The sequence below is a fragment of the Malaclemys terrapin genome, chromosome 16 (genome assembly GCF_027887155.1).
Source record: "Malaclemys terrapin pileata isolate rMalTer1 chromosome 16, rMalTer1.hap1, whole genome shotgun sequence".
Lineage (NCBI taxonomy): Eukaryota > Metazoa > Chordata > Testudines > Emydidae > Malaclemys > Malaclemys terrapin.
Window position 1 is genome coordinate 17,419,824 of NC_071520.1, and position 24,598 is coordinate 17,444,421.

The 24,598-nt window shown below is 42.4% G+C and overlaps 1 protein-coding gene across 2 annotated transcripts in view; it reads left to right on the top strand.

The window, feature by feature from the left end:
- Positions 1–951: 951 nt before the first annotated feature.
- The window catches only part of DGCR8 (DGCR8 microprocessor complex subunit), a 42,988-nt gene continuing 19,341 nt past the window's right edge, over positions 952–24,598 (top strand). The window contains exons 1-6 of one of the 2 annotated variants that reach the window (XM_054006105.1): positions 952–1,109; positions 10,947–11,953; positions 12,484–12,643; positions 14,948–15,090; positions 17,408–17,690; positions 22,329–22,526. In XM_054006105.1, coding sequence (XP_053862080.1) covers positions 11,234–11,953; positions 12,484–12,643; positions 14,948–15,090; positions 17,408–17,690; positions 22,329–22,526 — 1,504 coding nt within the window. In that variant the 5' untranslated portion in view covers positions 952–1,109; positions 10,947–11,233. The remainder of the gene's footprint in view (positions 1,110–10,946; positions 11,954–12,483; positions 12,644–14,947; positions 15,091–17,407; positions 17,691–22,328; positions 22,527–24,598) is intronic. The other variant, XM_054006106.1, reaches the window with a different exon arrangement.

A 24,598-nucleotide genomic window follows, 5' to 3' on the forward strand; every position in this document is an offset into this window, starting at 1 on the left:
GAGGTTGTTAAGCTCACAGGCTATTTCAGGGGTAGAGGCCTGTATGCAATCTACAGTGGAAAGAGGACCAAGCCTTCTAGTGTCTGTTATCCCATAGTGTACATTGTAATTTGGTGTCAAGTATCAGAGGGGTAGCCGTGTTAGTCTGAATCTGTAAAAAGCAACAGAGGGTCCTTGCATCTGAAGAAGTGAGGTTCTTACCTACGAAAGCTTATGCTCCCAATACTTCTGTTAGTCTTAAAGGTGCCCCAGGACCCTCTGTTGCTTTTTATTGTAATTGGGGTGACTGTGGGTTTCAGACCTGTGAGGTGACCATTTAAGAATTCACTGTCTAGTAATTCATGGGCCTTGGACATAGCTGGCTTTGGGCACCTAGTAGAACAGAAGCCAGAGCCGCCACCCTTTGTGGTGAATGGCTTGGCTCCCTCACTGTCAGTAGACTCCCTATTAGCTGGACTCTCAAGTAGCCTGCCCTATTTCTTGTTGCCCTAGTGGGCGAGGTAATTGGGATTTCCCTGAAACAGACTCTGGGGCCTTGATGGTGCTTGGATACCATGGTGATGGTTACCTTGGCAACACACGAGCCAAACAACCCCCTCTCCTGACAAGGGCCCCCCAGGGCCTCCGACACTACTCTCCCCTAGCCTTAAGGAGGGGCCCACCGCCTCTTGGCTTCGGACCCTGCCCATTCTTGGATCCTGAAACGGCCCCTTTCCTCTCTCTCTCCCCCCCCCCACCTTCTTAACTCCCGCCTCCACCCTTCTCCCATTGGCCACTTCTCCGGAGGCCGTCTCCTAGGTGTGTACCTATTCGCTGAGCGAACTGACATGGTCGAGAAACAGCCAATAGAACGCGAGGCTTGATGTGACTGGCAGATGGAAATGCCAGTATGATTGGTTCAGAGCCCGCATAGTCCCGCCCGCGGGCGCAGGAGCCCCCTCGAAGCAGGCGTTTCAAGATGGTGGCGGCTGGGCGGGGGAGGCGGCTCCTGTGAGGAGGCGGCAGCCGAGGCACTCCCTCCACTCCCCCGGCCCGGGAAAGCGGAGCGGCGGGGACACCCGGAATGGCCCAGGTGGGTGCTGAGCCCACAGACTCCCGCGTCGAAGAAGGTGGGCAGGAGTGGGGCCTGCGGCCCAGCCGCTTGCTTGGTGCTGTCCCGGCCGGGGCGCTGGGGAGGATTTCCCTCTTCTCCCGACGCCCCGAGCGACAGTCCTCTGCCGCCGCCTCCTCCCCCGTACAGCGAGGGACGGGGACTATTCTACCTGCTCCCCAGATCCACCATGGCCGTGTGGAGGCCCCGTCCTACCTGCACCTCCCTTTGAGTCCCCTCCCCCCTGCCCTTGGCGCGGGCAGTGAGGAGGCGCCCGATCGCCCCTAGGATAATGGCGACAAACATCCCCGGGGGGGAGGGGGATTCTCTCTACTCCGCTCGCCCCCCTCCCCGCCCCCCGTAATATGGAGAATGTCTCCCCGCACATCCCATTGCCCGGCTCGCGGGGGGTTATGGGAAAGAGTCCCCCCATGCACTCCTCCTGCCCCCTCCCCCGTCACCGCGCGCGCACACTCCCTGGGAAAATGGGGATGGGGGAATATTTGCCCTTGCACGTCCCCCTTCTCTATGTAATGGGAGGAATCTCGCTCGCTCACACTCAAGGTGATGGGGGAGAGGGGCAGTCCTCTTCATATCCTTTGGCATAATTCACAGGCTCGGTCTCAACAATGTAAGGAGAACTCCGCCCACTCTTTCCCCGCCCCCTCCCCATTTTTCTGATTCCCTTCACATTGGGGTAATGAGGGGAAGCCTGCACATCCTCCTGCTTTCCGACCCCCCTCACCTTCACTTCCCTTCCTTCACTTTGGGGTACACTCTTTTCTTCTGCTTCACTGGAGTGATGAAGGTTCTTCCCTGCACCTCTGCTATTCCTAATTGTGGATTAATGGGATGGATTTCCATTTGATACATTCCCTTTTTCTTCTTCTCTGACTGTCTCTTCTGTGGTCAGGGGAATGGAGAAGCTTTCTCCCAGTCCTCTCCTTCTTTAAACAATGAAGATTCTTGCCCTGATCTGTTTGCGTGAGCAATAATGAGGTTACTCTTGGCCCCAGCTAATGGGGATCCCCCCCACCTGGCCACTCCTTCCTGACTGGGAAATGAGGATTCTGTACCTGATCGCTCTCCAACCCAATAATGGCTCCTCCAGCCATCCTCTTGCCCCAATATAATGACATGTATCTAATATTTCCTCTATAACCCCCTTTTGCCAACCCAGGCAGTGGGCACAAGTCCTCCTACCATCAGATGGAGACAGGAAGCTGGCAATGCTGTGTGCTGTCATTTCCCACCCCCAAAGAGGGGCTGGCTGGCTGGCTGAACCTTTTCAATTCCATTTCTGTCTCCAGCAGGTGGGAGATATCTAGCCAGCCAAAGAACTTAGAACTTATTTTTTAGTTTTTTTTTTTCTTTGACTTTATCCCTTTCTGTTACAGTTAGATAGGTTAGGGATTTTCATAAAAAGTATGACTTCCTTATATTCACATGAACATTATATGGGGAGGTGGTCCTTTGGCTCCAATGTGGTGGTGATGGTGTGTGTGTTTTTTTTTTTTGTTGTTTTTTTTTTTTTTGGCAAGAATTACCTTGCAAAAAGCTGCCTTACCATTTGTTTGTTCCCTCTTTTTTGTTATTAAGTATTGGTTTTCTAAGTGTGGGGTGAATGGAAGCCTTCCTTATTCTTCTCTGTACTCTGCACAACTACAAATGGTCCCACAATGTCCCCCCCCCCCCCCCCAACTTCTCTTCTGTGAGCAAAGCTATTGAAACCATTTTAACAAGTTGGTCATACTGTAAATGGAGCAGCCATTTCACTAATTGAGGGGGGCTTATTTAAGGTACAGTTTAGTGCTGCTTTTTCCAGATAACCTACTATGGTACTCCTGGACGGGTGTAACTGGTTTCCACCAGGTTGCCACCTGGAACTGGGGTATTATTGAGCCCTCTGACCCACCAGCCTGGCTCCCTCTCACACTGTACTGCTGTGACAAGCTGCAAAGCCCTCCAAGCTTGCACTTTCACCAGAATTCACGCAGTAGGGACCACACCCAGCTGCAGTTACTTGCAGGCTCTCTAACCACCAGTATCTCAGGTTAGGACCCAGAGCAGTACCGTCCTGCCCTGCTCAAATCTGGCTCTTATATGGGTTTAATACCCAGTCCGCCTCTCCCTTAATGTGAAGAGGACCATGCACACTTGTAGTAACCAAGCTGAGATTTTCCCTAGACAACTTAATCAAACATACATTGATTTGGATTAAAACATATAAAACAAGTTTATTAACTACTAAAAGATAGATTATAAGTGATAGCGAACAGATCAAAGCAGATTACTTGGTGAATAAACAAAACTGCAAACTGAGCTTAATGTACTACAGTAAAAGCTTTTTTTTAATGCAGCATATTGTGGGAATGGGGGTGCCAGTAAGTGAAAAATTCTGGTTAACTAAATGGGAGGGAGTTTGGGTGCAGGAGAGGGTGCAGGCTCTGGGAGGGAGTTTGGGTGTGGGAGGATGCTTGGGGCAGGATGTTGGCGCGTGGGGGTGTGGGGTGCCGGATCCGGGAGGCGCTCACCTCGGGCGGCTCCCCACAAGGGGCAACCTGTCGCTGCTGTTCCTAGGCGGAGGCAAGGCTAGTGGCTCTCTGCATTGCCCCTACCCTGAGCGCTGGCTCCATTCCCGGCCAGTAGGAACTGCATGGGCGACGCTTGTGGGCGGAGGCAGCAGGCAGCGCCGACTAGCCATGTCTCCGCCTAAGAACAACAGGGACAGGTGGCTGCTTGTGCAGAGCCCCTGCCCCGAGCCCCTTCCTGCACCCAAACTCCCTCCCAGAGCCCATGCCCCACACCCCCTCCTGTGCCCCAACCCCCAGTCCCGCACTCCCTCCTGCACTCCGAACCCCTCATGGTCATTCCTCCGCCTAGGAGCAGTAGGGACATGTTGCCGCTTCCTGGGATCCACGTGGAGCCAGGTAGGGAGTCTGGCAGACCCGCGCCAACTGGACTATAAACCGGACTTTCTATGAAGATTAGAAATGCTGGTTTATAGAGCTTTCTGGTTGGTACAGGGTCGGATAACACAGCATTTACTCGAGATAGGTAGGATATAAATTAGCAAATTCTCACCCTGAGTGATAAACCGTCTGGCAGATTCTTAAAGCCTTTGCTTTGCAGCTTGGGTTTCCCAGATTTTCATACACAGGCTAGAAATCCCTTTAGCTTGGGACCATCACTTTCCCCAGTTCAGTCTTTGTTCCTAAGGTGTTTCCAGGTGTGTTGTTCTAGGGAGAGTGAGGTACCATCATGATGTCATTTTCCCCTTTTATATCTTCTTCCCACTTGCTGGAAAGCTCCTTTGCTGTGACCTGGGTCAAACGTTCCCATTGTGTAATGCCATCTCTGATAGGTTTCTGTTGTACACCGCTCCTGGGGTAATCCTTGTGCTTGTGTGCATTTCCTCAATTAGCCATTAACATTGTTTGGCCTTTTTACTGTTGTACTTGAAAGGCTACTTGTGGGTGTTTTAAACTTCACAACATGTTAAAGTAACACATACGTAGCCAAACTTCACAGACGATGATAGCACATATAAGCCAGTGAGATATTAATGGCTAGCAGATCAAGACTTTTAGAATGATATATCACAAGGCATACTTTGTGCAAAACATCCTGTGATATGACAGTGGTGAATAAGGGAGTGCCAGGGGTCATAACCGGGATGTGACCATATTGGACAAAATGGTGATCACTAACTGATTGCACCAGTGCTCCTTGTGTTTCTGTGCGGCCTTACCATCTGTTTTGCATATGTATGTTTTCTTTCCTATATGTGGAGAAAATCATGGCTGTATCCCTGTTTGGCTTTTTTACTTGGGCATCTTGATAATCTCTGGAGACCATTCCCTACCTTCAGGACGTGTTTCTCTGTGCCAAGACTGGTGACATGGAGGAAGGTGAACTATTCTGTGTGGTGGTGATTTATGGAGCCTTCTCCTTTAGAAGCTCAGTTCTGATTTTGTGACAATGGTTAATTCAGCCTTTTTCCTTCAAAACTGAATCTTCTTTGTTTTGTAAACAGAAAAAAACTTCTCTCTGAGGGCAGTGTTGTCATGAGGACATGGTAGATTCTGATGACATGAAGATAGATGATCCTGAGTGAGAGATTCCTTTTGGGGGAATATTCTGTAGAATTTGGGTTGGGTTTTTTTGGGGTGGACTTCTAAGCTGCATTGATTATACAAGTGGCCTGCATTCTACTCTAAAACATGGCTTTCTGGAGCCAGAGGATGAGGAGGAGAAACCCTGGTTATAGTTAGCCATAGAAAGGGCTCAGGTTTCTTCTGAACCACTCATCCTTTCTGGACATCTTGGGCAGGGAATGTACAGTTTCTAACAAGGAACTTGATTTCCTAAAGACTTTTAGGGCTTTACCTTTGACTGGACCTGTTCACGTTGCTGGGTAATAGATATTTTTCATGTCTCCTGGCTACTCTATCAAATTTATCTTGTAGCAAGAATCTGTCTCCTTCAAAGAATATGCTCTAAAAGGCAGCAAAAATCAGGATGGGTCGTCTGTTGTCTTGTGAGTCAGTGCTGGTTTTGCTATTCTTTATAATCCCTGACAGCATCCTATATACTGTCCCATTAGAATGTGGAGAAAGTAAACTCCTTTCCATGTGCTCCTTCCAGATGGAGGTCTAGCATTCCATAATTCAGATGGTCTATTTGGTGGAGTTAGGTGTCCTGTAGATCAATAAGAAACAGACCTACATGTCTATATTCCCTCCAGTTTATCAGAAGTTCCTTCAATTTTTTGTTCTGAATGTTCAGGATGCTTAATTTCCACTTGACAGTAGCACTCCACAACTTCTCAAAGGTACTCGTAGTTCTTACTACAGCTTTTCAAAAGGATGGTGTTAGTCAGATTTACATAGACAATTTTTTAGTATGGTCATGTTGGTCATATGGCTTAGCAGTCAGTATGAATCTTCAGAGAATCCAATGTCTGGATGATAAATGAGAACCTTTCTCTACCATAGGAATTAATGTTTCTTGAGGCCAGTAATTTAATACCTTGATAGGTAAGTTGTTCTGTTTGGAATATTTTAATAGCGAAGCTGCAATCAAGGTGTGTTTCTTGATCCATTTGGCCTTTGTAACAGCTGAGGGCATGTCTTGAGGTTCTGAGTTCCATAATGGCATTACTGGATCTAGTGTGCTTAGCATGTTGGCTATCTTGATCCAGGCTCCATTTGGCTCTGTTTTTAGCAGAGGGCCCTCCAAATCCACCCCTTAGAAAACAGGTGGCATAAAGGGGGTAAAAAGAGGCCCTTCAGAATACTCTCTGCATAAGGGGGGTCTCCCAATTGCCTCTTTATAAGTCTTCTCTCTCCACTCCTGCAGTTAGAGGTGGGGGTGAGGATGTGGGTGGGAGTGCTTCTGTGCTCTGCCTAGTCTTAGCTTCCCGTGGCTCATGGGGAGCCATGAGAAGCAGAGGATAAGTTAGATCAGACTTGGGGTAGCTCTGATGCCAGCAGCCAGGCGCAGGACAAAAAAATGCAAGAAGCACAAAGTTGGCTTAAAGTCGCCTTGGACCTTCTTAACCCCATTCCAGCTGAAGTGCAGTTACCAAGTAGCAGACAACTTGATTCCCAGTTCATCACTTCAACTTTGTGAAGGAAGGACTAAGCAACAATAATTGTATAGGCAATAACATCCAGACAGGGCACAAAAGCTGCCAAATCTTGGCAGGTAAAAAGGAAGTTCCTGTCCTCTGTTATTCCCATTGCTGTAAAACTTGGGCCAAGAATAAACTTCTTGAGCTGTAGCTGGACACAGCCTGGGGAAAGGGAAAATGCAGTGAGTAGTATTTTTGTGATATGCCACAAAAGATGATCTTTCTAGTTGGATTTGAGAGCTTCCCGATCAGACAGGAAGGTAAACTGTTCTTCAAGGTCAGGAACCTATTAGGTCTTGGAGTGGGTACTTCTTTCATCCTTGGGATTTTGAATTTGTCTACATAATTTCTACTCCTTACAGCCAGCATCCTTCTCAAGAATCCCTCTGGAGAACCTGGACCATTTAGGAGGCATTGGTTCCCAAAGTTAGTGAATTTATGCTGAGATTATTGCTTTTATCTTCCCTTCAGCCAAAACTTTCTGATGAAAAGCTTATTTTACCATGGAGAACCTAGGAATTTAAGTCATTCAGTCTGGCCATTATGTGGGTGTATGTGATGAAAATGGGTTTTTGTAATGGATGCATTCCACAGAGGTATAAAAGTGTAGAGCTGTTCCACATAGTCTAGGGTGTTTCAGAGCCTGGTGAAAAATAGCAAATCAGATCACTTAAAACATTAATATAACAGTCCTCTTGCCTTTTTAGGATGGGATGGATAAACACTTAGCATCAGCACCCTGAGGGTCCAAGTATCAGCTATTCAGGTCGTACAGAAACAAAATAGAACTAATTTCTAATGGCTTCCCATCCAGAATAATGGGATTATTTTAGAGCAATTAAATTGAGGCTTTCATAGATTCATAGATTTTATATTTAAAAAAAGGGGGGGGGGCATAAGGGAGCACTGTGATCATGTAGTCTGGCCTCCTGTTTAAAACAGGATTAATTCCTATTTGAATTAGAGCATGTCTTGCATAAAGCATCCAATTGTGATTTAAAAATTGCCAGTGATGAAGAATCCATCACAATCTCTGGTAAATTGTTCCAATGGTTAACTACCCTCACTATTTACAAAAAAAAAAAAATTGCATCTTGTTCCCAGTCTGAATTTGTCTCGCTTCAAATACTGGCCATTGGATCCTTGCTATACCTTCCTCTGCTAGACCGAAGAGCCCATTATCAATGTTTTGTTCCCCATGTAGGTACTTATTAATAAGGCTGATTCTGTCACAGAGGTTGTGGAAATCACAGATTCCGTGACTTTCTGAGACCTCCATGACTTTTGCAGCTGCAATGGCTGGTGCGCTTGACCCCAGGGCCGCCAGAGCAGCCAGAGCAGCCACCCCTGAGGCCAGCTGCTCGGGTGCCTCATGGCCAACCTCACCGGCTGCTGCTCTGGCGGCCCCAGGCAGCTGGCCCTAGGGAGTGCTTGAGCAGTGGTCCTGGGGGCGGCCGGAGCAGCCGCTGTGCACCCCGCCCCCAAGCAACCCCCAGATTTAGTCATGGGTATTTTTAGTTAAAGTCATGGACAGGTCACAGGCCGTGAATTTTTGTTTATTGCACGTGACCGGTCCACGACTTTTATTTAAAAATACCTGTGACTAAATCATAGTCTTAACTATAAGGCATGTTTTCCAGTCCTTAAATTGTTCTCGTGACCCTTCTCTGAATATTCTCCAGTTCATCAACATTCTTCTTAAATTGTGGATTCTAGAACCAGACACAGTATTCCAGTAGTGGTCACACGAATGCCAAATACCTTCCCCCTCCTACTCAATATTTCCTTGTTTATACATCTAAGGGATTGTATTAATGTTTTTGGCCACAACATCTCAGTGGGAACTCGTGTTCAGGTGATTATTCATCATGACCCCAAGTCTTTTTCAGAGTCACTGCTTCCCATGGTAGTCCCCCTTAAGTATTGCTTTTTGTTTCTAATACAATTAAACAAAAAAAAGCCTACCCTTTAACTCTGCTGTCCATAGATTTCTGCTTATGTCCTTTGGTTTCAGTGAACAATTTTCTTCAATTCCGTCTTCTGATTTATATTAATTACTCTCAGCTTCCCCTTTCTTCTATTTGTACACACACGTGCACACACACACACAGCCTTCTGTCTCACTTGTGGGATTATGGCTATTTGGGCATCTAATAAAATGTTCTTAAACAGTTTCCAATTGAACTTTTTTTTTTTTTCTTTAAATTCTTTCTTCCAACTGATTTGGCTCATAACTTTCAGCTTTGTGAAATTGGCCCCCTATAATAAATGTGATCAAATTGCGATCACATTTGTACCTTAGCTTACTACTAATTTTTAGCTTTGTGCTCAGTTCCTTTTTGTGAAGATGAGGTCTTTTATCAAATTCCCCTGTGTTGGATACAATGCTTTTTGAGTTAGGAAGTTGTCATCTATAATATTGAAAAGTTCGGAGGATGTTTTAGTACTGAGAGCGAGAGACCTTCAGCATATGTCACTCAGATTGAAGTCCCTGATGATCACACAATTTTTTTTCTTAAACGTTCTAGATAGGTGCTCATCTTGTTGCCTACTTTGATTTAGCAGTCAGTAGCCGACCCCATCTAATAACCTGTTATGTGATTAAGTGTTAAGGCATTGATCTGTAAGCATTCAACATTGTTTTCTTGTGAGTTGTTAATGACTTGGAAACGGGTAATGTAATTTTTGACTGAGTGTCACTCCTCTTTTCCTTTACCCATGATTTGATCCTTCCTAATTAGATTATAACAGTTAATTTTAACATTCAAATCATGCTTTGTTCTTCTTTAGTCCATTGGGACTTCAGCCTGGTGCTACACGTTTCACAGTTGCTTTGAACTCAAAATTGCCTTTTTTGTGGCCTAGCCAAGCTTCAGTTCTTTCTTGTTTTTATCTTTCATCTGTCTTTATGTGGGTAGGCCTGGCATGTTGTAATCCATTACGTTTTGAATGCTTTAATTACCTGTCCTGTCTGTTTTGTAGCTTGGATACTGTTGTTGAAATTCACTTAGCCTGGGCTAGCATAGAGCTACATTAGAGAATTATAATTGGTTTCTCTAAGTCCCCGTATGGTAACCCAGACATCTTGCCCTTGTTTCTTCATATGTTGTGTGGTGGTACTACTGACTAAGACTTCTGAAATGTTTGAGTACAATTTCTCAACTGCCTGGCAAGTTTTTGAACAGCGCAGACTCAGCCAGCTGACTTTCGTAGGGGGCGTAACATCACTTTATTTCCTGCTGGTAGGAGGACTTACACCCACTGTATGGGGTGGCACAAAGGGATTGGAGAAACCAAATTAGCAGGTAAGAAAGAACCATAAAAGTGGCCTATTTCCTTCCCCAGGTACTCAAGGCCCTGCACAGACAACAATTAACCTCCCCCCCCCCCTCCCCATTATATAAAAAGCAAGTAAGATGGTATTAAGAGCCTATTTGATATAACATTGTAAAATTACATAGACTAATTGAATATGTGTGCCAGTCTAAAGTACCTAAAATACTTTGGCTAGTAGATGCTGTTCAAAATTAATAGTAATGATTAAGACTTCAGTGTTAGCACTCTGGATTTAGGTTCTAAATATCTGTCTTGAATAAGGCATTCTAGTGACCTGTAATAGTCATGGATATAAGACCACACAGCTGCTAACATCCCTACTTAGAAAAGCTCTATTCAGACTTTTTAGTAGGTGATCAAATTTTCTGTGTTATAGTATCCGGAGAGTAATTTCTGATTGTTAAATCTATTCTTCAAAATATTGCAAATAGTTAATTGAACATTGAAGAAAATAATCTACTGTACCTTTTAGTGAAGGTAAATGGTGAAGACTTAAAATTTGGCCTGATTTAACATTGCAAACTAGTTGTCTTTCGATTATATAGATAAGTAGCATTCTGTTACTAAGATACTTAATACCAAAACCAACTGTTTTTATCTGACCCATTTAAAAACCAATGCTTTGCGCCTGCTGGTCATGCAGCAGTAGATACCAATTGGTTTTCCTAGAACTGTGCTGGCGTAATGTGATTCTGGTGCACAAACAAAGAAGCAATATGAACTCTTAATTCTGATAAAAAGAGCATTACAATCAGTTGGAAGATAAAATAGATGTTCAAATATCCTTTTTAAGTAAGAGTTTGGGAAAGAATTCCATTTTTACCTCTGATGAATGGGACAGTTGGCTTTCAAGCTCTTCTGTGACACATCTTTTTCTTTTTGTAGGTTGAAAGAAGAAAAGGAGACCTTCTTGTCCAATGAAGATGCATTCTACTTAGTCTTCAGCTATTTAAGCTGAATGCATTGTGATTTCCAATAATTGAGACAGTGATTCTGAAAGCTGTCTACATTAATGAAAAGAACAATGTAGTCAGCTTAACTGAATCATCAGTGTTGCATATTGAATAGAACATGATAAACCTACCTTGATGGACTTGTGCATGTTAGGAATATAGATTATATACGTTTATTTAAAGCCTTGTTTTTTAAAACAGTAGTTTTACAGTTTAAATATGGAGAAAACTGAAAATGCACCTCCCCTCCCCAAAGAACCTGCAAGAGAAATGAATGTGGAGAACCAGACTTGTCCCCCACCTCTGCCGCCTAATGAACAGCCTCCACCACCTCCCCTGCAAACGTCCAGTGACGCAGAGGTAATGGACGTTGGCTCTGGTGGTGATGGACAGTCAGATACCCCAGCTGGGGACGCGCACACTGTCTGCAGAACACAGCTTCTGACAAAGGGATCTACTTGCTACAAAACTCGTCTTATAATAGACCCTAACAATAGTGACCAAAGCCCAAGAACTGCTCGTCATGCACCTTCAGTTCGAAAGTTCACCCCTGATCTTAAGTTACTTAAAGATGTAAAAATTAGTGTTAGCTTTACAGAAAGCTGCAAAAGCAAAGACAGAAAAGTTCTGTACACTGGAGCTGAGCAAGATTATAAGCCAGATACAGATTTTAGTATTAATAATGTCAATGGGGATTTGTATGTTTGTCCTTTTGGTGGTAGTAATGGTAAAGCTGTAGGTGTAGGGGGTGAAAATGATGACAAGAAGGATGATGAAAATGATATTGATCAGGAAAAGAGAGTGGAATATGCAGTTCTGGATGAGTTAGAAGATTTTACTGACAATTTGATGGAAATTGATGAAGGAGGAGGGTTCACATCTAAAGCAATCGTTCAAAGAGATAAAGCGGATGAAGAAACCTTGAATTACTCTTATGAGGTATGTAAATATTTTTACCAAGTGATTAGAAAAACTTGTGCGAAGATGTGTAAGAAAGACAGCATCTAAGAGCTTGTAGTCTTGAAGACAAAAATGCAAAATTCTTCGACAGAAGAAATTCTATCCATTATGCACAACTTTAATTAATTGAATAAATTAAAGGATAATTTAATTTATCATGGTAAGAATTTTGGTGATTAAAATTTTTGAATGATATAGCAAAAGACTTTAGATGGTGCTGAATTTAGCTCTGAATTTTGATATGTTGCCTTTTAACAGACTCTTTAAGGGCTGCCTGGATAAGTAGTTTTCATTTGGTTCTTTTCAGATTGTCATGAAATATCAGTTGCTGATCCAGTGACCATTTATGAAAATTTACCTCCTTGTTTTTCAGTCTCCTTTCCATGGCATTGGGAATCTTTCATCCAGATCTATAGGCAAACTATGTTTAAATAATTTGTGCCTTTTCTTGACAGAGCAAGGGACAGTAGTAGCTATAGAAGGATGGTATTTGACCATGTCTTTTTCAGGATGATTTTGATAATGATGTGGATGCTCTGCTGGAAGAGGGCCTTCGAGCTCCCAAAAAGAGGAGAATAGATGAGAAATATGGAGGTGAGAGTGACCACCCATCTGATGGAGAGACAAGCGTGCAGCCGATGATGACCAAAATAAAAACTGTACTTAAAAGTAAGTTACTTTTCATTAAACCTCTAATTTTTCTATTGTGCATGTATGTAGAATTGTGGGCAATTCAATATTGGAACTTAGTAAACACAGACTGGTATGTTTCTTACTGTTCAAGGGCCTCGCTTCATAGGCTATGACCATGAAACATCTAGATTTCAGAATGTAATGTTTGAGAATTTTTGTGTTCAGTCCTTCTCCATAATGTGCAAATTTATTATATGGATTTATGGAGATGTGATGGGGTTCCCGGGGTGCAACCTGGACTGTGGGACTGCTGAGCTCTCTATCCCACCCTCCTGGGCTCCCCCTCTCACTGTGATGCTGTTGGCAAACTACAAACCTCTGGCAGGTACTGCACTTACACAGACATCCACAGGCAGGGACAGCACCAACTGAGTTACATGAGTGCTTCTCACAACCACTCATGAACCAACAATAGAGAGGATCTAGCCAGTTCCCGCCAGCTACCCAGCCTTGCGCACCGGAACTGTACTGTCTTGCCCTGGTCAGAAGCCTGACCAGTGTAAGTTCATTACCCAGTCCCTGCCCCATTCTTAATATGGGGCGGACACACCCAAGCCTTTGTACGCTCAGCTGAGATTTCCCAAGCACTTCAACCAAAATACAGTGTTTTAGGTAAAATGTAAAATAGATAGATTTTTTAAGTGATTACAAGTACTAAGCATAGAGATCAAAGTTGGTTACCTAAGAAATAAAAGTAAATTCACAATGTGATTTCTATAAACTAAACAGGATTTGAATCAAGTAGTGTCTCACCCTGATGATAGAAACAGGTCACAGATCTTCAATACACAGGCTGGAACTGCCTTCCAGCCCGGGACCACACTCCCCACTTCAAAGTCTTTGTTCTCCAGAAGCGTTTCCAGGTATTGAGTTGAGTTGTGGAGGGAAAGAGGCCAAGTTATGACATAATTTCCCCTTCTTTTATAGTTTTTCTTCCAGCTTGCTGGAAAGATCTATGCTTGTGACATGGGGGTCCGCCCCCATTGGTCAAGCAGCCTCCATTGTCTACGTGCTCTCTGAGAAGTCTTCTGGGATGGTCGTTTGGAGTGTGGATTCCCTGTAATGGGCCATCAGCATGTCTGATACTCCACTGTTGTACCTGAAAGGCTGGTTGTGGGTGTTCCCAATCTCATAACATATTTCAGTAACACACACATAACAAAACTTCATAACTTCACATACAATCCAACAGGATATTAATGTTCAGCAGATCAAGACGTTTAAAATGATACCTCACAAAGCATACTTTTATACAAAACATATAATTATATGACAGTGGTGAATATTGGGTTCAAGGGTGCTACTCTGAGGTACAGAGTGCCATGGGAGAAATATAGGGAACACTTCTGCATTAGCAGGCAGATGAACTATGTAATCTACTTTTTCTTCCATCTTTAATATCATGGCATGGCCAAAAAGTGGAAATGTTGTTCTGCTTCAGTTACTTAAATTTTGTTGTTGAAGTTGTCTTATTTTACAGGGAATATTTCATGTATGAAGAACTATTGAAAGTCAGTTGCTTGCATTTATGTAGCATTCCCTGTGTGAACATCGCAAAGTGCTTAAATCAGAAGTAATACAGAAGAATTCAACTGAAAATAGTCTAAATTAGCTTTAAACTCAGTCTAATCTTGAGGAATGTATTTTTAAAAATGCATCATATTCTATATAAAAAAGAAAAAAAAACCTTTAAAAAAAACAAAACAAAACACTGTCCTACCCGTCAGTTGGCATAGTCCGTTCTGTGGTTTACAAGGTAGGAAAAATGAGACCATACTGCCTTAAATGTGAGCATAAGAATCTTTCCCTAATAATATTTAGAGTTGTCACCTTTATAAAAAGGTAGCTGATCTATGTATGAAAGTTTGTAGGATGAAATCATGTTTGGGTTGTGTCTTGACTGAGGGTGAAAAAGTGATTCCTAATTAGTCTTTGATAGCTACAGAAAAAAACAGAGTTTTTTGCCTAGTTAAATGAGGCTCAGTCATGGCTAAAATTACCTCCTGCTTTTATCTACCTACATGTGGGAACTTGGAAGGGGCACAGCATGGTGATGGGTGATATGTGATAGCACTCCAGTAAAGAACTAGGTACTGTACAAATACTTAAGAAGTAATATCTGTGGGGGATAAAAGTACCTGTAGCATTTCTTAGTTTTGTAATGAGCTTTTAGGTGGAAGAATGTTCTCAGGATATAGAATCAGAAATTAATTTTTAATAAAATCAGATTACATTAAAAAATGGTGAACCGTCTACATGAGTTTTTTTCCTCTCATAAAGGTCGTGGCCGTCCTCCTACGGAACCATTGCCTGATGGATGGATCATGACATTCCATAACTCAGGCATTCCTGTATATCTGCACAGAGAATCCAGAGTTGTTACCTGGTCCAGACCTTATTTCTTGGGAACAGGAAGTATAAGGGTAGGGGTCTGAGCTGCTAATAATTATTTTAATGTTTGAGTTATTTAAAAATATTGGGTATCAGTTTATGTACTTGTTTGTAATTGGTCAAAACAGTCTTGGAACTATGCTTTGGGGCATTTTTCAGACCTCTTAGATATAGTCAAATAGGGAAGTTTTGTTTTTCAAACAGTTTTATCTGTGTTCTTAACACCTTATTTCAAATATAATTTATTTTTTCACTACACTACAGCTTGGGCAATTAAAATGGACTAGTCAATCTTACTTTCTGGTTCCCTTGTTCTACCACAACACTGCAAAATTGTTTTTTATAATACTGCAGAGGTATATCTAAATCGTGGGTATTTGTTCAGTTTAGAGGGTCAATTATAATTTAAATTATGGCTTGGGAGTCTCATTCCCAGAACTAGACATGTGCTGCCCATATACAGCACAACTCCCACAGATTACACTGGGAGTGTGCAGAACCTGAGTTTGCCTTAACACCACTAATTTAAATCAAAACATTCACTGAATTATCTGAAAGCTTTCCTATTAAGTTTTGTAAATATAAATATATTTGTAATTTAACAAAACCTTGACTTTTCAGCCTAAACTATCTTTTTCCTTTTTAAAATCTGAGCTTTCATCAAAAGGAGTCTTGTTTTGGAGAAGGGGGAGAGGCGGAGAAAGCATAGCTCTACCTAGTGTTTCTTGTAACAGCTAGGGTGCCCTGGGGATGGGTGAAGTATGGGAGCCTAAATAGAATTATGTAATTGTACTGAAAGTTATTAGATAGAAACTTTCTTATATTATCTGTTTTAGTTTGAGTGAAGTACTGTATTTTATTGGACCAACTTCTGTTGGTGAGAGAGACAAGCCTTGATCCAACAGAAATTGATCCAATAAGAACAGCCATACTGGTCAGACAATGGTCCATCTAGCCCTGTATCCTGTCTTCTGACCGTGGCCAGCGCCAGGTGCTTCAGAGGGAAATGAACAGAATAGGTAATCATCAAGTGATTCATCCCCCATCGCTCATTCCCAGGTTCGGGCAACAGAGGCTATGGACATTTCAGAGCATGGTTTTGCATCCCTGCCCATCCTGCCTAATAGCCGTTGATGGACCTATCCTCCATGAATTTATCCAATTCTTTTTTGAACCCTGTTATAATCTTGACCTTCACAACATCCTTTGGCAAAGAGTTCCACAGGTTGACTGTGCATTGTGTAAAGAAATACTTCCTTTTGTTTGTTTTTAAACCTGCTGCCTAATGATTTTATTTGGTGACCCCCCCTCCCCCCAGTTTTTGTGTTTAAGAGAAGTAAATAACACTTCCTTATTTACTTTCTCCACACCGGTCGAGATTATCATATCCCTCCTTAGTCAGCTTTTCCAAGCTGGAGTCCGTTTTATTAATTAATTTATTGGGGGGAGGGATAGCTCAGTGGTTTGAGCATTGGCCTGCTAAACCCAGGGTTGTGAATTCAATCCTTGAGGGGGCCACTTAGGCAGCTGGGGCAAAATCAGTACTTGATCCTGCTAGTGAAGGCAGGGGGCTGGACTTGATGACCTTTCAGGGTCCCTTCCAGTTCTATGAGATAGGAATCTCCATATATTATCTCTCCTTGTATGGAAGCTGTTCCTTACCTCTAATCATTTTTGTTGCCCTTTTCCACTTCCAATATATCTTTTTTGAGATGGGGCAACCACATCTGCATGCAGTTTTCAAGATGTGGGCATACCATGGATTTATATTGAGGCAATATGGTATTCTCTGTCTTATCTATCCCTTTCCTAAAGATTCCCAACATGTTGTTTTTTTTGACTGCCACAGCACATTGAGTGGATGTTTTCAGAGAACTATCCACAATGACTCCAAGATCTTTCTTGAGTAGCAACAGCTAATTTGACCCATAATTATATATATTTTATAATAGTTGGGATTATGTTTTCTAATGTGCATTCATCAACTCTGAATTTCAGATAGTACTTCAACCACCTTGTGTATCTAATATTCTGGGACTAACCCGATTACAACTACACTGCCTGCAACTGTTTGTTCATTTGACAGCACTTTGTAGTCAGTTTAATTATTTCTCCTTTCCCTTAGTTACCCTTTTTTTACTTGCTTGCATTCCCCATAGGACAACGGGGGAGAGGAGCACTTAAAAATAAGAAAATGTGACTTTAAAAATGTTGGGCGGATTCAGAGACAGTTAGTGCAGATTTCTAGTATCACAACTACTTCTAACGCATCTTAAAACTGACTAGATTTGTCTTTTTGTAATTTCATGGTCCCTAAACTTATAAATTCTTGTATAATTATACTTGCAGAAACATGATCCTCCCTTGAGTAGCATTCCCTGTCTGCATTACAAGAAAATGAAGGACAATGAGGAAAGGGAACAAAACAATGACATAACCCCAAATGGGGAAGTATCGCCTATAAAGCACATAGACAAGTCTTCGGAACTGGACTGCCAAACAGAGGAGCCGGACTCCACTGCTGCTGATTCTGGGCCTTTAGATGAGAGAGAGCCTTCAGGGGGTGATGCAGCACCAGGAGCCTTAGGACAAGTTAAGGCCAAAGTTGAAGTGTGTAAAGATGAATCTGTAGGTAAGTGCTGAAAGCCATGCCTACTACTTGTTTAGAGGAGGTGATTGGCAGTCAAGATCCCTAGATTTTATTCCTGATTCACTGCTTGACCTTGGGCAAGTCATCACATTTCTCTCTGCTTCAGTTCCTCATCTGCAAAAGTGTGTGTGTGTGGGGGGGGTGGGGGGCTATATACCCACTTCAGTAAAGCAATGTGATCCTCAGTGAATGGAGGTATATAACTGTGGAGTATTTTTGAGGATTACTGAGGATCAGCATGAAAGGATCTTTTAGCTATAGAAATTTGAGAATTATCAGAATATAGTACTGTAAACTTGTCCTTAAATGCATAAAATGCTATTTAGAGGAGACTTAAATTATAGAATAAATAAATACTACTACCACTTGGGTCATCCTTTTGTAAAGTATTATTCCCATACCCATCTGAGGAATTGTCTACACACTTTAATTACTGATTTAACTATACTGGTTTGCAACCTGTTTTCTTGAAGCATAGCATGCAGTTAAACTGGTATAGTTTATTCATGTATATTCAGAGGAGTAAGCTATACCAGTATAATTGCATGCCTACTAGTGGATCTATCGCTTTACCATTTTTTTTTTTTTTTTTTTTTTTTTTTTTTTTTTTAACAAAACAGAAAATTACACCCATAGCTGAAATAGTTTTTGTATCTATGAAGACAGGTCTGAATCCCTTCCCTGCCAACTTCCAATCAAGCCTCATTATGCGCTCTGTCAGTGATTTACCTTGGTGGGTTAATTAATGTATATTGCTGTTTCTCAGAAATACTGCTGTGGTTGAAAGGCTACCAGTGGTCTGCATTGTCTTTTTTAAATTTGAAGCTTACCCTTGGCTTTAGACTACAAGACTTTTTATGTGTAAAGATTAAATAGATTGACCATATAAGCCATCATAGAATTGTGGAATCATAGATAATATTTCCAAACAAAAGCAATATCCACAATAAGCCTTTACTATCCTCTGTACATGTTCCAGCAGTCAGCCCCTCCTCTAAAATCCAGGAAGTGAAATATGGGTTGTTCAGTGTTACTGGAAAGCTAACAATTCATGTTCTGACAGAGCAAGCAGGAGACCATATTTGGAATTCATCATTAGAAAACACCCTGCTAGGAGCTTTCCAATGACACCCTTTTTTAATGCATCTTGAGGGGATGGGAACTCTGTTGCTTCCACTAATTGCAACTGCAACAGTATCCCATACAGGAGGAGGGGCTGTGCCTCAAGTAACCAGGTTTTAAATTGTTTCATGTTTATAGATTAAAATGAACACCTTAAACAGGGTTTAAACTGGCCCTCGAGCTCCTGCTGGGGAACGGGGTCTGGGGCTTGCCCTGCTCCCATGCTCCAGCCAGGGAGCAGAGTCTGAGGCCGCTCTGTGCATGCATGCTGAGGCTGAGCATGCATGCTGCCTCTGCCCCAACCACCACCCCCGCAGCTCCGATTGGTCGGCTGCTGGTGGGCGGGAGGCACTGGAGGTAGGGGGAGCTCATGGGGGGGCTGCTGACGTATTACTGTGGCTCTTTGGCAATGTACATTGGTAAATTCTGGCTCCTCAGGCTCTGAAATAGAGCCTCATTAAAGTAGTGTAATTATTCAAGATGTTTTAGTGAATGGACTGAGGCTTTGTCTACACTGGAACTTCATCAGCATTTTGTCATTCAGGGGTGTTAGCCTAGGGGGGAGGAGGCTATGTCTACACTAGAGATCTCACAGTGGCACAGTTGTACTGCTGCAACTGCACTGCTGTAAGGTTTCCCATGTAGCTGCTCTATGCCAGTGGGAGAGATCTCCCACCGGCATAATTAAACCACTACCAACGAGCGACAATAGTTATGTCTGCGGGAGAGTGTTTCCCGCCAACGTAGTGCTGTCCAGGGGATGTTTTTTTTTTTTTCCTTCACACCCATGACCGACAAAAGTTTTACCGACAAAAGTGCTAGTGTAGACATAGCCTACGATAGGCTCTGTAAATTTCTTAAGCAACAAGTTAAAATGGGTTCCTTTTTATACTTGTTTGAAAACTTAAGTTTAGTGCAGAACTATGGGGAAAATGCAGATTATTTCTAATAATATGGAATAGTGTACTAACTAAATAAGAATACATCAACTTAAACTCGCCTTTTGCCCAAAGTATCTTTAAGAAATACCTGTTTAGTATTTTCAATATTGTGAACTGTTCTGATGGTCTTTCAGTGAGCTGCCATTTTATTGATGCGTCCTGGTAAGAAGTACATAGTGCTGATGTAGTTTGTGCTTAATGAAGTGGCTGCCCAGCCGACAGACAAAGGAAGCTGAAGTGTAGAGAGAACCTCTATGCTGCAATAGTATAGAGATTGTGGATGAAGGTGGTGGTTGTATCTTAAAAACGTCCAGGGCATCAGCTGAGAATAAAATAAAAAGGCTTGCTTTTACAGTTACATGGTGAACTCCATTTTAGAACCCTTTGCAGACCCTTTCGACGGCCCCCCTCAGGTTGCAAGCTTGGCTTCCTGCACCTCTCAAAGGTGGAATACTGTGGTTCAGCCACTCTTGGACTTGATCTCTGGATTACAGTCTCCCTATTTCTCATCTGTGTAAACGTGACTGGCCCAACTGTATTTGGCACTGCAAGAAAGTGTCTCGCCAGGGGCCTGTGACCACAGTCAGAACTCGAGTCGTTTTAATCTATCAAAACATACTGTTTATTCATTCAGAGGAATATAACAAGAAGAGAAATGGGTTGAAAGAACAAAAAGCCTGCACAACAAATGTCTGTCTTAAAATTTTTTCCTTTCCTTGAAATTTTTTGGTAAGTTCCACTCAGCCAGGGGTTAAAACGCTGGACTGGGGCTCGGGGCATGTTCCTGGCTCTGGCACTGGTAACCTTGGGCAACTCACTTCACCTCTTTGTGCCTCTGTAAAAATTAGGTTAATGATACTGACTTCCTTTGTAAAGTACTTTAAGAAATACTAATGAAAAATGCTATAAAACCTAGGTGATGGTGGTATTATTAATTCTGGGATGGGAGAAATAGACTGAGTTGCTGCCTTTTCTGCATTTCTCTGTCAGTCTCTCTTCCAAAGGTGCTCCAGTCCTTCCTCTGTAGCAAGGGGTTTTTAACAGTTTAGTGTCCCTAGGGTGTGGCCTGGAGAAAATTCAATCCTGTTATTCTGGCAGGAGCCAGAATGGTAAGCATTTCCCATTAATAGTCCCCTCGCCATCGTCCCTCCTACTTCTCTTAAGGACCATTAGTATTCTCTGGAGGAATCTTACCTTTGTTGTTGTTTTGTTTTCTGCTGGTTCTCCCTAACAGCTTCCTTTTGAACTAACGCCATGTAGTTAGACAGTATAATATCATAGGAGTAAACTGAGGTACATATTATGACATTCTGGGGTGCGATCCAGACCAGCGAGGGGCTGTCATCCCTGGCCCTGCAACCTGGGGTGTCTCTCAATGCTTTGCTGCTGTAGCTCCCAACCTGGGCTCCTCACAAAGAGCATGCAGGTTTACACCCCGAGCGTCTGTGTTATAGACGCAGTCCTAGTCCAGCAACTCTGACCCTAGCAGCCTGTCCAAAAACACCAGCCACATGGCTTCTAGCAGTCATGGTTACTAATTGCAGGACAGTCCAGATCTATTGGGTTCATTTCCTCTCTAAGGGGATCATTATACAACAGCTTGTCACCATAAATGGAGATTCCCGTACAGTTCACAACACGTGATTAGTTTTGTTTAAAGGATAAAACAAGTTTAACTACAAAGAGAGAGATTTTAAATGAGTACAGGTATAAGACATTAAAGTCAAAAATGGTTACAAGAGAGAGAAAGATAAAACACTTTCTAAACTTAAACTAGATTGGTTCAAGGTAAAATTCTTACTACAGGTTCCCAGTAACACTGCTGACCAAGTTTTCAGGTCAGGATCTGCTCCCAAAGTCCATAGGCTGTTTCTTTTGTAGTCTTGGGTGGAAAAGAGAGAGATGGATAGGGGGAGAGAATGTGGTGTGCTTGCCCTTTCCTTTTATAGCTGTCACCCTTTGAAATGCATTTTCCTGAGGGTTACCCCTAGATAAAGTTCCTACCAGCTATGGAGATGGAGATATGGGGTCTTGTTGTGGAAGAGGTTTCATGCTGCTGTTTGCTAAAGTGCAGGTTTGCCTTCTCTCTCTTGCTATCTCAAGGACCTTGCTTACTACTTATATGTAAATTGAGGTAAACAGGCATTTCTTTGTTTAAGACCTGTTTGCCTGATTGTGCCTAATCATGGATGAGGATTTGTAAAACTTTGTTTTTAAAGAAGGACTAAGTTGAAAATTGTTTTTACATTAAAAATAGATTGAATAAATATGATAGGAACAAGTATAGAAATTGTTTTGAGAAAGTTTTGTAAAGTCTTGGGAACCAACAAAACTGCACTTTCATTGAAAATATATAAAATATATTTAATAATATATAAAATATTAAGTGTTGGACACAGTGGAGGGTTAGTCTTTTTTTGGCAAAGGTACAACAGTTGCACATGTAATAAAAGGAATGAGTGATTGTACATGCAATTAATCTTGTCCTTGAGAGTCCACAGGCGGGTCTCTTGCATGGGGAAGTATAGGAATAACTAGATTTGATTATTTTTCATAGACCTTGAGGATTTTAGACACTACCTTGAAAAACGTTTTGATTTTGAACAAGTTACCGTAAAAAAATTCAGAACCTGGGCTGAGAGACGACAGTTCAACCGTGAAATGAAGCGGAAGCAGGCGGAGTCTGAACGGCCTATTCTGCCAGCCAATCAGAAACTCATTACCTTGTCTGTGCAAGATGCACCTACAAAGAAAGGTAAGTTTCATCTAGTTGGAGTTAGAATTTTTGAAATTTGTTATGTTCCAGTATTAAAGTGTTTGATTTTCTATAGGGTTCCATGATTTTAGGAAGTATTGGAAGTTTATAGTCTTGGTTCTGTTTTTGTACCTCCTGTGGTCATGGAAAAAATATTGTCAAAACACACATTTACTATAGAAAACATTGCGTAGAAGGTACACATTTTTGCTTACGTTGGGAATCGTTAATGAAATGTCATCTTCACAGCATCTGTTCTGAATCAGTTAATGACGAGGATTTTTTTTTTTAAGCAGGTTTGTTTAAAAATCACCAGCTACAGGTAGTAGGGTGTTTGTAAGTCATCCTTAAGACCTTTTATCTTTTTGCTCAGTCATTCCTTTTCCACTGCTCTTATGCTATACAATGTAATGATATTTATTTTGCAATTTCAATTTGCGTCATACTGAGCAGAAAGTTCTAAAGAATGGTTCTTTCAGCCTTATTGAACTTAATCATAGATGGTACATACTTTTCTGACAGCATCCAAAAACGCATTAAGCACTTTGGCTGCAGAAACTGGGAATCCTACAACACAATAAAGGCTAATGAGCCTGCTGTCCTAAGTCAAGCAGAGTTTTCCATGCAGGAAAGATTGTAGGATATGCTCTAATTTCATTTATACTGGTTGCTCTGGACTTAACAGGTGGTGAAGCCTTTTCTTGTGCTATCGGGGAAATAACTCGGGATCTCCTTGTAAAAGGACGATCTTTTCCAAGTTCTTTTCTGTTGCCTGCAACTCTTGCACTTGCAATTAAAGTAAAACAGAATTCTACAAGGGAGGATTTTGATTGACTTCTAACCTTATTTCAGGTCATAAGTGCTGTGGCAGTGCTGAAATTTGTAGAATATTCTAGTTATAGCCAGATGATGCCATGTTTTCAGCATCTGTTTTTATTCATCAGGAGAGAAATAGCATATGATGCATTTCTGAAACTGACTTTTAAAAACAACTCTTCTTTTAAAAAAAAAAAAAAAAAAGCTAATTTGTACTCTGCTTGCCAGAAATAATTCAAGAGAAGTAAGGATGGGCCAAACGTATACATAAAATATTAGTGGAAGAGATGTTAACTGTTGCCTTAATATGATTTAATAGTTTTGTCTAGCAGTACCCGTAGAGGTAAGAGTTCCTTCTTACCACCCATGGCTGCAGTCTGAGCTCTGTATGGCTTTTGCCTCACAATCCCTCTATTTTAGTGACTTTTCTAGTTGTATATAGTTAAATTACAGCTAATGCTAAATCAAACTAAACTATACTAATTAAGTATTTCGCTGGTGATGTCTTCTCCAGAGTTTAAACATTGTCCATCGGGTTTGGGGGGTGATCCCCAACAACAATTCCCACACATGATGCTTGCTGTACCTAGGCGAAGCCCCTGTCAAGGAGCGGTGTTCAACTTGCAGCTCGTTGACCAAACTGCCACAGGTGGTGAGGTATCTTTTGTCTGAAGCAGCAACAGCTCAAACAGGCCATTTGGCCTGCTTCGGTGGTGAGGCCCTTGTCAGATCAGAGGTTGCCTTCACTTTCTGAGAGTGCTGCTGCTCATGTCCGTGAGCTGGCACCCCTCCAAAGAGACACAGGAGTCATTGTTGAGTGTTGAGTGTGCTGAGGTAAAGATTGCATAAGACTGACCTTAGGCAGCTCCCAGTTGCATGGAGACTCCTCTGCGTGCTCCAGAAGGAGCGCAGATCAGCGCAGGGTGAATGCCAATGCATGGGTTGGAGCAGGTACCATCAACCACACCCCAGTACCATGCAAGGAGATCAGAGACCCCCATAGCATTGACTCTGTTTCCAGCCCCAGGGCATCTGTTGCGTCTGGTACAGACGAAGTCACTAGCACCAACTGTTTCTGCATCAGCAGTGTCTCAGGCAGCCACAGACTTTCTCTGCCTTTGTCCCAACCTAGCCCTTGGTCCACAACTTTAACAGGTATGCCTTCATTGTACGCCTTTAATAGTCCCATTGACTGGGCAGGCAGCTGAACCTCTGAGTCTGTCAACACTGTATGTCGAGGTTTCTCTTTTACAGAC